We start from the raw sequence: 12,840 nt of genomic DNA, 5'->3' as shown, positions 1-12,840 counted from the left end.
GGGAACCTGCTGCATTGTGAGAATATTTCACTCCTTCTCCGGAAGACATAATCCGAAATAATAAACAGCGAGAATAAAATAAGTGAAAGTAAACCAGAGTCCGGATTAGAACAACAGATAGTGAATGATTGGCATCTGGACCCCCCTTCTTTGGACTCCTGTCCACAGCACATGCCTGGGTGCTGTTTTGAGGACTAAATTTGACAATGACCTTCCCAAAATACCAGGGTGCGCGCTGCTGTGACGCTACAGGCAAACAGCTCTATATGCAGCACATAGGCTGAAGATAAACTTCTGTCTTCTAATAATATTATAAGGTCTAAAGGAATAAATACGATGGTGCGTAAAATCATACAACCAAAGAGTGAGGGAAAAATAAGGCAAATGTTCAACCACTTAGAAAGAAAACAGAAAAAAATCTGAATTTTCAGACCAGGATTTTATGAAAAAAAGTAAGTGGTGGTTTAATGTAGCCTAGCACGTCATTATTCTTACTGTGGTTACAGTTAGGCTGTTTCATCTGTGAGGACAAGCTGCATCCCGCATATTTGTATTTGGCTCTGACCTGCTAACCGTCTCTCCCGGACATTTCTCCACAGCAGATCCCAAGCCTTGGACGTTGAGTCCCGCAGCTGCTCGCTGATCGACCGCCGCAGCTGTAGCTTGGCAGACTTTCGCTGGGTTGTCATTGCTGTGCAGCCGGACTCATATTCCCCCGACTATTAAAAAAACGAAACCACTGCTCTTGTCAACCACACGCTTATTCCTCAGCTCCTTTATTCCGCTATGCGAACAGCCCGGGATGAGGCAGTGCGCCCCGGCTTCTGCGTCTGGCTGCCGCAATAGTCGTCACTGCTACACCTGGTATACAGCTCCTCTAGCGCTGCGTCACCTTCCTGTACCAGTGCAGGCGGATGAGGTCCTACCGGCAGGATCCTGACCCCCTCTAAAAAATGATGTACTGATTTAACAAATTCTGCATTTCTGCCCTACTCGTCCACGTCTGTAGGGCGGAGATGCAGAAATGTTACAACATAACTTCTGCATGTGAGGCGAGAACTCTGACAAGGCGAGCCAGATGTGAGAGGCGCCCCCCCGCCACAAGGGTTGGACTCGCTCTCTCTCAAACACACACAAACACACACACACACAAGAACCAAACCTAGTCTACGCGTTCTCCACGCCACAAACCCACCCACTCACCCAAACAAGGATCTCTTTCAATCCCAGTAGGCTACTGGTAACACAGCCAGGACAGACGAGCCTAAAATAAAAACACACCGGCATGCTGTGCTGAATCTAAGAGTTTAAAATGATTTAACTGAACGCGCAGGATGTGATTTGGAGCTGTGTGTCGACCAATCCTGTCTATGTTTTGGGAATCTTAAATTGCATGAATAATTATTGAAATTGCTTGATCAATTCAGCAAGAATCTCAAACTCAGTGGAAAGACATCTGCAAATATCAGCAAGCAGCAACCACAGATTATCTCCAGGTAAAGAGCAGATTTTCCTTCGTGTTAACCATTAACTTGTGAGTGGAAGTTAACGAGGTAGAGAATATGCATAATTAAAGTCTGTTTGTGTTTAGAATTGTGGTATTGTAAAAATTGAAAAATAAAATATGTCTTTCTGTTGCTGGCTACAGCGTGCCCCTTGATATTTTGGAACTGAATCTGCGCTTTGGTCACAGGTCTGACCTCAGAGAGCAGCTGAGAGGGCTTTGGTACTCAGGAACTTAATTTTTTGTCCTCCGTTTCTGTTTCTTTTAAATTCTGTCAGAAATTATGACAACTAGCTAAGACAATCTTTAAAACTCGAGGTGATGTTTCCAACACGTTTGCAATTACCAGCGTCAGGAAATAGAAAGCATCAGCAAATTCTCAAATTTAAAATGCTGGATCATGATGTGGCTGCTTTAAAAATGTCTGTCTGTGATCTTAACACCATACAAGCTGCCAGTTTTGTACAGGACAAAGAAAAATTGCAATAAAGCTCTCACAGATGTGTTTTGTGCTTCAGGGAGTTTCTAACTTTACCTGTAACAGCACTAACTGGTGATTGAGTAACTGACTTTTTCTTGACTAACTGAGATAAAGTCGCGTACTGCTGCTGCCAGCAGCCTAAAGTGAAAGTGCTCGAGCATGTGAGCTGCCTCTCTTTCAGAGCCACATTCACCCCTCTGACAGGTTAAGAGGTGGGAATTTCAGAGATTCCCATGTCATTCCAGGAATGCCAGACCGAGCGATCAGACCGACCAGGACGCTCCTCGGTTGCCGTCTGCCTGATACCATCGGATGTCCTGTTTGTGGTGTTAAATTGCAGGTCAGCAGGGATCCAGTGAGCAGAGACCTGATTCAATAGTTCATCTTGTCGAAACACGCTAGACACCCTGAGCGGTCAGCAGAATCCTGAGGTTATCTGGCTGCCAAATGCTGCTTTACTGGCACGGCTCACCATCTTAGTCGAAGCACTGAGCAAATATTTGGCGACATAATTCCACCCAGAATGTGACTTGTGCAGCTGAAATTGCTCCACATCAAAGACGGTGAAGGTGAAGGTGATGGAGGCTGGTCTAACTTTCCCTGCTTTGCCCTGCATGACACAGAGTAAGTTGACAGTTTAGCTGCAGAGTGTCCCATTGATTCATATTCTTTCACTTCTGAGACTGGAGTATGAACCTGTAGTCGAACAGCTGGAAGGATAAAAGAAGGGAACGTGTGCATGGGAGGAAAAAAAGAAGAGGGGCAGAACTACTTAAAGATGAGAGAATGCAAAGATAACATTAAATCATTTGCTTTATAATTCCTGTTTTCATTACTTTAATCAAACAAGCAAGTAATAATTTTGCAAAAAGAGGATAAGACAAATGCCGATCTGTCTTTTACATTTACACATACTCAAAACAGAAACAGAAAAATGAAAGAGGAAAAGGGGGGAGGATGCCAGGCAGCCCCCATAGAAATGTAGGTGTGTACTAATGATGCTGAGAATGCTGGGAGGCTATGCGGAGGCAGTGCACCTGTGTGTCATCCAAGGAATTGTGAATTAAATAAAATATATGATGATAATGATGACAGCATGCAAAAAGAATAAGGCTGTGCAGAAGATAAGCATGTATGTGCTTTTAAAACAAGTAACACATGTCTTAAGGGGAGCCATGAAAAGCACAAACAAGGTTCTTATTTCCAGCTGCAGGCATCTGGAGTAAAGCAAAGCCAGATTCCGCAGCACTCTTTGGTTCACAAAAACATAAACATTAACTCTTTCCATTCACACAAAACAAAAAAGTCTAGTGTACATGTTGCAGCAAAGCTGACAAACTAAAGAGAAGCTGGGTTACGCGGAAAAGCAGAAAGCGTGTGCCGTGGGTCACTTTACAGAGTGCTGCAGGTAAAACCAAACCTTTGCTGTCATTAGAGCTCACTGGTTGAATATGTAAATAGACGACACTAAACGAGGGAATATATTTTGGAAAAGAAAAATTTAATGAGTCTTACACTTTGTTGCTATTGAAGGCATTCACAGTGTGCAGCGTGTCCTTAAAAATTATGAATAAACTGGACAAGAGAAGACAAAAGATGTGGTGGGCTAAAATAATCTCCAGCAGATGAACAGTGTCTGAAAATGTCCTTAAGAAATCCACCAAAGAGCTGCCACGGGACCTGAGAGATGTATCTGGATGTTCACTGAGGTCATTCTTAAGGAAGGGAAACAGGGAGTAAAAGGTGACGTATGCAAAGTTACAGAAGAACTGGACTAAAAATCAGTGGCAACAGGTCTTCATGAAGTGATGAATCCAAATTTGAACCTTTTATCTAAAATAACTGAGATTATATATGTATAATACTATCACGATCAGGAGGGAGGTACAACAGTGAGTGTCTACACGCATGTGTAAAACACGGTGGAGGCTCTGTCATGGCTTGGGGAACTAATAAATTAAATTTAAAACCTTTACCTTCTAGTTTTAGAGTGGCCCACTGTGTTTGAACACTTATGTACATCTATTAATGCATAGCTGAAACTGGGTAACTAATGAATTATTATTTTTACAAAACAATTAATAAAGAAGAATACTAATAATAATAATTAACCAAGAAACATGAAATAATTACATACTGTGTTTACAAAAAACCCACATAATAACGCACTTATGAGGTTCTTCTGTGTTGTTTGTATATATCAGTACAATGAGAGTGAAAAACTGGACTCTGACTGCACTTCTCTGAAAACTGCATCCCGGGAGTTGGATCCACAGTCCGTCAGTTTTGGGTTTCATCCCTGTGATGTCGAAGGCTGTGATATGTGGATGCTAAGCTGGTCCGTGAGGTCAACCTCTGCTTTGGGCAGAGAGAACGAGCACCACAGGATCACCGTCTCTCACAGCAGCAGGCAATCAAAACACCAAACCCAACACATTCCAGCTCTCAAACAGCCAATCAAAGCAGCACAACTGATATTTTATGGGCAGACCCTGTATCTGAATTTCTGAACAAATACACAGCAGAGCATGGGCGTCTCCACCAGGGGAGCAATCAGATCTTGCAGTGGCTACAAAAAAAAAATGTACAGGGATGGTTTGGGAAAGGCTGCTGTCTTCCAGGGGCAGAGGAGGAGGAGGAAGAACAGGAAGAGAAATCAAGTTTCTCCTGCTTTTTTCCTATCAGGTCATTTAAGGTTGCAAAGATCGTGCAGCCAGTGCCCGTGCATGTACTGATCACAAAGACCATTACACGCACTGTCTTTTTTGCATGCATATGCTTATGTACATAGTCATCTTCTAAGGCCTGCACATTCTTTCCCAGAAAAATGTAACCCTGTCGAAGGCTTCGCTCATTCACCGCAATAAAAATTACTGTAAAAAGTCAATAGCTGCACACAGAGACTGGGTTAGCGAGTTCAGTCTAATCAATGATTTAACAGATCACGTGACCAAAGACCGTGACAAAACCATCTCACCAAACTACTCTCTCAACGTTTCTTTAAATGCTCCATGTCCTCTCAGCTAACATGTACCCTCTATCCATTTCTCCTCCTCTTGCACTAGCTCATTTTTCTTTTCCTCATCCCTGCTACTCTCTCCCTGCTCCCTGTCTTCTATTTTCAGCAACACTCAGTCATTCAGGCCAAGCAGCAAAGCTCGCTGGACCCAACAGTTTCAGCTTGAAGAGCATGCATATAACCTCCTTTCCCCCCCCTGTGTCACTTACAAAGGCTTACCTCATCTGTGTGTGGCAAAAATACTCATTTCAGTCAGTAAATTTAATTGTCATCGTGTCACCTGCAGTGCCCACTTGAGTAGAAAACCTTCAGATTAAATGAAACCATTGAACAGATGGCACTGTGTGACCTCGACCTAAATTCCTACCTCATACTATGTGTTTTAGTTATCCATGAGAGCACACACACACACTTACACGCCCACCCACAGACACACACACGTAATCATCTTACACTGAATCACAGTTATTCCATATGCTCACATCCTCAGAAAGTATTATGAAGGCTAACTCTTTAGGATTCAGATCACATCTGTTAATGTGCTCAATCTTGGTTGTGTACTTTACCTTTAGCAGCCTAACATGAAATAAAAATACTGCCCTTTACAAGTAACCCAGCCACAGAAAAGGGCGGGTCACAAGCCAGGGCACTCGTAGTACTGGTCACAATGCTGAAAAAATAAGAAGGGTTGCATCAGGAAGGGCGTAAGGCGTAAAATCTTTGATCAAGAATGAGATTCATTCCCAATGGAAACTATGCGACTGCTGGAGGAAGACAAAGAAAGGAGAGACGGAAAGGGAAGAGTGTCAGGGTGAGAGTAGAGACATTAAATTCAGGGACTAAATGTAGGTAGAGGGCTGGCTGATGTGATGGAGAGAATGAAGCTGGATATACCTGTGCATGCAGGAAACAAGAGGAATGAAAGTCAGTATAAGCAAGACAGAACACATGTGTGTGAATGAGCAAGAGGTGTAGTTAGTAAAGGTGGATGGGTTTAAATACCTGGAGTTAACCACCCACAACAGACATTGCAAGAGAGAGGTGAAGAAAAGAGTGCAGGCTTACACAATGATAGGTTTAGATGGTAGTGAGCCCTGATATGATGTATGGTTTGGAGACGGTGGCACTGATGAAAAGGTGGCAGAGTTTAAGGATGAGATTAGAAATGAGTTGTTTTTTTTAGATGGTTTAGACATGTGCAGGGAAGACATAGTTGAAATAGTAGGCAAAGGATGTTGAAGATAGATCTGCCAGGCAGGAGGAAAAGAGGAAGAGCACAGCAAGCATTTTTGGATGTAGTGAAGGCGGACGTGCACAGGGTTGGTGTGACAGAAGAAGAAACTAGGGATAGAGCTGATGCTGTGGAGACTCCTACGGGGAACAGCCGAAAGAATAAGACAACACTACCATGTACACGTCACTGTTGCTTCTATTTAAGGATACAAGTTTCCACAGAGGTAAATATAAAAAAAACATGAAACATCCTCAAAGAAAAGTAGGCCTTTCTCTTAGTGCTAGCTTTTATGACTGACAAAAGCTGCAGTGTTTAGTATTCAGAACTGATATTGCTGTTTTGACCTTTGAAACATCAGAGCGATGCTGTGATTGGCAGGTGCTTCCAGCAACAGCAGACAGTGAACCCTCAGCATGAGCGGAAATAAGTAGTGGGGACAGACAGACAATGGTGGCACTCAGACGAGAACAGAGTTAAACCCAAATAAGACAAAAAAGTCAAATGAGATGTAAAATCTGTTTACTAAAAATCTTGAAGATATTAAATTTTCAAAAGAAAAAAAAAGCCTGAGTGAAAATGATTCTTTGATGTTTCTGCATCAGTCATTGAGGAATGCTGTACTCCGGTCACCTCCCTCAGAAAAAAGAGCCGGAGGAGGGGAAAGTGGGTCAGGAGCTCATTCAGAGTGTCTATCCGCACACTCTCCAGTAACAACAACAACAACTTCCCTTGTCCAGCCTGTGAAGATAAGTCTGTTGATACTGTCCACCTCCTATTCTGGGGACTGGATCACCTACAGGATATGGCTATTACTGGCCCACCCGAGGCGTGAGACACAAAGTGATGGTCTTGGCATGTGGACCAAAGGGGAGAGACGATGCAGATGGGAAAAAGAGGAAACCAGGCTCGAAGGAGACAGAGGAGGAGAGAGACGAGGGGGTTTGCAAGCTAAATGGAGAAGACCATGGGGTGCAGACTGTGGCATGGAAGAAGAAGGACCTGGGGCATGACTGGGAGGGGGGTCTATAGGGAAACTCCACAGGTCATTGAAGTGCAGATCATATGCTGATAAGACCTCCTTATTGCCCTCTGTCTCGTTTTAAAGACACTAGCTGTTAAAATAAGCATTTTTTTACCTGGAAAATCCTCAAGGACTAACTTCCTTCCTGGAGCCCTCAGTGTTGGGATAGGGTTTCAAGACCACACACAGTAAACACATAAGTTTGCATAAGATAAACATAAAAACATACCACCAATACTCACACCAAAATATACATAGAAATACACAAGTAGTACAGTTGAATGTTTGAAGCGTTTGTTACAATTAACTACAAGTGTATGATTACGGTGAAACATTTAGACTAATCAGACTGAAACTCGAGTCGCCGTGTCTTCTTCACGTTCGCTATATTTAGTCAGTCTGTTTGTCTAAGACTGGCTGAATGTTTACATAACAGCAGCTGTTATTAATATTTTCACATTATTAATAAATCAAATGGTGTTTTGTGTGTTAAAGGATGTGACAAGCTCACAGAGTTATCATCCATCTCAGTTCTGCTCCGCTCTGAGCACTTGTGGAGCATTTTATGCCTTGACCTGCTCGTTGTTTTTTGGTGATTGATTATGACCTGTGGCACAGCTCCGAGGCCTGTGCTATGAAGCAAGTTCAACATACAGAGGATGTCATGTCTCGATTCACGTACTCTAAGTAAACCCAGGCTTTCCCTCTGTGTGTTCACATGAGCAGAGAGTCGTTGGCAGCATCTGACCAATCACAATTACTTAAGTGTAATGTTTAAGAGTAAGTGTACTGGCAACCGAGTGGCTGACTTTCCAAAGGAGGATGAAACGATATGATGGGCCAATGTGAAGAGGTTAATCACACAGAAAGAAAAACACAGAGTATTTGAGAGGAGAATCGTTGTAATGTAAAAGCGTGCGCTTTATCTTCTTTGGTCAGTCACATTGGGATAGAGACGATATATTAATAACGTTTAGCCTATTTGAAGCCAGGAAAGAAAGTTGGTAAAAATGCCTAATGCCAAAAACTGATCACATATCACACATATCACAGCTCTGTTAGTAAGACAGAATAATCTGAGAATCTGAGAGAATTCCTGGGGAATTCTGGTTTTATATCTATACCCTGGGGTATATTATGCTGCTGGTTCTTGTGCCTGAGTTTCAGTTTTGCACTTTCAGTAATTATTCCTGTTTGGGGTCTTGGTTTCTGTCTTTTAATTCGCAGGCCTTAGCTTGATCATAGCTATCTGGAGTCTGCTCAGGTTTAGAGTTTTCAGTTTATTTTACATTCCCTGTGTTTCCCGAATCCTAATGTCAAGTATGTGTGGTGGGTGTTTTTAGGACTTATTTCCTGTTTTATTTTGATAGTTTCTTCTTCTTCTTTTCTATTTAGTTTTGTTTCTCCTCTCTTGTTTTCCCTGATTAGTGTCTACTGTGTCTCCCAGATGTCTCCACTCTGCCCCAGTCACCCTTCTGTCTATATTTTCTTTCATCTGTATTAACATTTGGATGGTTCTCACTGTTTGTTACATTTTCTGTTGTCATTTCTGGACACATTTTAATTAAATAAGTAAAACTAACTGCAAGACTCTAAAGTCCGTACTGACGTTAATTGTGGAAACAAAAGAATTTATGTCATTATTTTTGTAGCATAAGTAACCATCTTTGTAGCACTGAAAACCCAGGGCTAACTGTGAACTTACCTGGATAAGACAAAATCTTGCTTTGTAGTGCAGAGGTCTGTATTATAAAGAGAGAAAATAAGAGTATGATAGTATTAGAAGAGCATGTCAATTTTAACTTTATTTTATATTTTAATTTTGCGTAATATGGGAATATTTATATATTAGAGCTATTATGCAATATATTGTATTATTTAATATTAGTGCTTTAACTTGATTGCTGCTGTTCTTACTGTATTGGGCCAACTGCGATTTCTTCTGGGATTAATAAAGTATTCTGATGCTTAAACAGCAAAAATACCTGTTCACTGAATCAAATTAATTTCTTTTGTTAATCTGTAACAAACTGAAGCAATGTCCAAACTTTAATGTGGATACACTTGGATACACTACATGGACACTTTAAAATTTCGGCTGTGACCTTAGAAATAAACAGAAGAACTGAGAGCGCAATTAGTGATAAAATAATTAATTGGAATTAAAATCTTTCTTTTACCAATCTCTGTGCTTAATTACCAGGTTAACGATTTTCTTCAGCATTCCTCTCTGGTTCTTTTGGCAACAGTAGGAAGCACTCATAGGGATCATTTTCTGTACACGAAGAGTCATATGACACGTGTAATACCTTTTTTAGATTGATCAGATGCTGCCAAGACCACCCTTTCATGTGAACGTGCAGGGTAAACCCTGGGTTAACTTAACAAGTTGATAACGAGCTTTGTGTGACTGCTTATCCTGATCACCCAACACAATGTTAGGAATTCAGGAATGCAACTGAATCCAGATAATGGAAAGATACCCTGAGTATGTGGAACTCACTTCATAGTACAGGGTTCAGGCCTTTGATCATTAGTAGGCATCTTTCTGAACTTTGCTACTCTAACTGTACACTAACTGCTGTGCAGCAAAGAGCCATCAGCAACCAGCTACCTGGTGAACATAGCATTGCTGCCAAGTAGCGGCTGTGGACAAAGTGGCAACATGGAAATCCCAAAAACTAAAGTGGCCACTTGAGCGTGGCTCCGAAGGGTGGATTCAATCGCCTTCAAGACAACAGGGAGTATATTTTTATATAAAGACTGAAAGTCGTGCATTATACGGTTCAAACACAAGTGTCATTAACTGGAAGCTGTCTGCTACGCTTCACCTCAGCTAATTTAAGTCCCTGAACTGGACTTCTCAATGACGGGCGTGGTAGCCGTGCCTTTGGGAGTGTTTTAATGCAATTACCTGGTAAATAATATGGCTTGCTGTGTGGTTAATTGAACTACATCCTGCCCAAGTCTCCAAGTCTGAGCTTTTAGAGTGAGGGAGAGTCTTTTATTTTATATTGAAACATTAAAACAAAAAAAGAAATTCACTGTGGGAGTTTAGAAATTCAACAGAGACAGCAGAGGGCAGAAGGACAGCAGAAAAATGAAAAGGGAGGTGAAGGAGGGAAGAGCAGGAGAGAGCTGGACTACAGCCAAATCCACTTCCAGACTTGTTAAAGCACTGCTGCATATTGCAGCAATATTTACACACACACAAACACACACTGTAGCACACATGCCAAGCAAAAGCTTTATAAGGGACCTCCTACATCAGACTACAAACCTTTAATGTTTGCTGTCGGGTGGGTCTGCACATCACATTAAGTTATAAAGGTTTATTGCAACATAATTGCTGAGCAAACTTCTACTCATCCAAAACACACAGCAGCAGAATTTTACAGTCAAACTGAAACATGTTTTATGTTAAATAGGATGATTTTTGTCACTTTAACAATAACTACAATTATGTTTTTTAAACATTTGGGCTAAATATCAGCAGAAAATGTGAACCAGAAGCCAGCAGGAGCTGCAGGTTAGCCAGACATTTTTAAAACATATCACAGACCGACAAAAGACACACTTAAAGGGCAGCGGGCCATAGGCTACTCACATCCTCCCTAAGCACCTTTCAATCATGAAAAAATACTGATGGATTATATGTTATGTATAATCCTGGGCTGCAGTGAAAATGGGGAGAATGTGTGTCAGTGTGCATTTTTTAAACCAAGGTCATCTGTAGCTTCTCGGCTGCTCTAAAATAGCAGCGCTCTACTTAAATACCTTTGCCAGAGAAGTGACAGTGTGTGGCCTGTCTGAAAAAATGCAAAACCCAAAAAGGGTAATTTCATGAAGTGGACTTTCAACACATAAGAGTTCCTGTTATTGATACTAGGAAGAATGAGGTCACTGCTTTGCTTAATAAAGTCCCAGGTCTGCACCTTTCTACCTGCTTTAAGGAAATTAGCTGCTGCAACATTACTTTGTTTGGAATCCATCATCCATTCTCTTCCATTTATCCAATTTACAGTCGTGGGGGAGCCTATCCCAGCTGTCATAGTGCGAGAGGCAGGGTATACCCTGGAGAGGTCACTACTCTGTCGCAGGACTAACACAGAGAGAAACCATTCACACCTACAATTTAGAATCACCAGTTAATCTAACCTAACCTAATTAGAACATTTTAATCAGAATAACGCGGTAGATTGACAGATTACTCTGGGAAATGACACTTCGGTTAAACAAAATGATCACAGTTGTCCTCATTTTAAGTTTCTAAGTGGGTTAAGGTGCAGAAAAGTGCAACATTCAGCGATGCTGATGTGAGACGCCACAGGCACTACGAAGGGAACATTCACATGCAAATTAATTTAAGATCAAAAGTGCGTAAATGCCTGTTACTGCATATTCATGTTGAAAGCATAACCTTTGCAGGGATTAAGGTGTTTTTCTCCACAGGCTTGAAAAACGCATGAGTTGCAAATGCATACCATTCCCTGTGATACGCGGCCACAGATATTCAATAAACCTGTCACAATGAATAAATACACACTGAGGAAAATTACAATAATCTGCAAACAAACAAGGAGAGATCCCTCACAGAACGCAGTATGGCTGCCATTAGTTGTGTTTAAAGCAAATGCAAAAAAATCCCTGTTTATCTGTCCGAGAGCACAGGGTGAATGTCAGCAATGGGAGCAGAGATTTGACTGTAACACATGCTGCCGCTGGCAAATCTAATCTGGACTCCTCCCTCGGCGCGCCACGTCTGTATAAAATTTTTCTTACTTATAAATACACAAACATCCCCGTCACACGCCACTCACAGCATCGCCTCTGACTGCGTTACCTCTGACCTCCCCGCGGCCTCCAAGGATTCATTGCGCACACCAGACGTCTGACTGGATGCAATACATCTGAGACGCTCCGAGCGTTACACACACGTACATACAGGTACACACACACGCAGACAAAACACACAAAAGCAAACAATTCCACAGTGCAGCGAATGTGACCCTGTCACCAAGACATCTCCCTGGGTTGCACTTAACTATAGTAGCTGTGACGCCTGTGCATGTCAATCAAAGGACACACACTGTGAGGATAAGAGATACGGACGGGGGCAGAGCTGTGCTCATTAATCATCTACCCAGACCTTTGTATCACAGTGTGTGGGAATGCGATGACCAGAGAGAAACAAAAGAAAAGATATTTTTGATTAAAGACCTTTTTTTGTGTGTTTTGTTGACTGAGATGTTAAACCTCTGTTTGTTATCACATAAAAAATTCCACCAAACCACAGCTTCAAAGCAGAGATGGCTTGTGTGTTTTACTATCTATGGCTTTGCACCTAAATATACATGTGTATGCGTGTGCGTGCGTGTGTGTGTGTGCATTTTCAGCAGAAACAGTATATCATTACGTCTGAGTGGCTGACCTACTGGCTGGAAATCCTGAGGGAGATATTCCCAGAAGCCAGCTTTATCCCAAAGTGGGAATGCAAACAATCCAACAGAAAGGACAGTGAAAGTACACAGCCGCAAACTCACACACACAAGCACACACACTCTTGTTGTAAAAGGTATCG

The 12,840-nt window shown here is 41.9% G+C and overlaps 1 protein-coding gene across 3 annotated transcripts in view; it reads right to left on the bottom strand.

Annotated features, from left to right (window-relative positions):
• stard13a (StAR-related lipid transfer (START) domain containing 13a) overlaps positions 1-12,840 on the bottom strand; it is a 51,777-nt gene that overhangs the window by 24,724 nt on the left and 14,213 nt on the right. The window contains exon 1 of one of the 3 annotated variants that reach the window (XM_005928114.3): positions 566-12,828. The exons of the other annotated variants lie outside the window; for them this stretch is intronic. Within the exon in view, the coding sequence (XP_005928176.1) occupies positions 566-689 (124 nt within the window). The 5' untranslated portion in view covers positions 690-12,828. Of the gene's footprint in view, positions 1-565; positions 12,829-12,840 lie in introns of those variants that run through there. 3 annotated transcript variants of the gene reach the window in all.

Source organism: Haplochromis burtoni, unplaced genomic scaffold (assembly GCF_018398535.1).
Source record: "Haplochromis burtoni strain Fernald_Lab_line unplaced genomic scaffold, NCSU_Asbu1 Contig_109, whole genome shotgun sequence".
NCBI classification, from domain to species: Eukaryota; Metazoa; Chordata; class Actinopteri; order Cichliformes; family Cichlidae; genus Haplochromis; species Haplochromis burtoni.
This window is presented reverse-complemented; position numbering and strand designations above follow the sequence as displayed.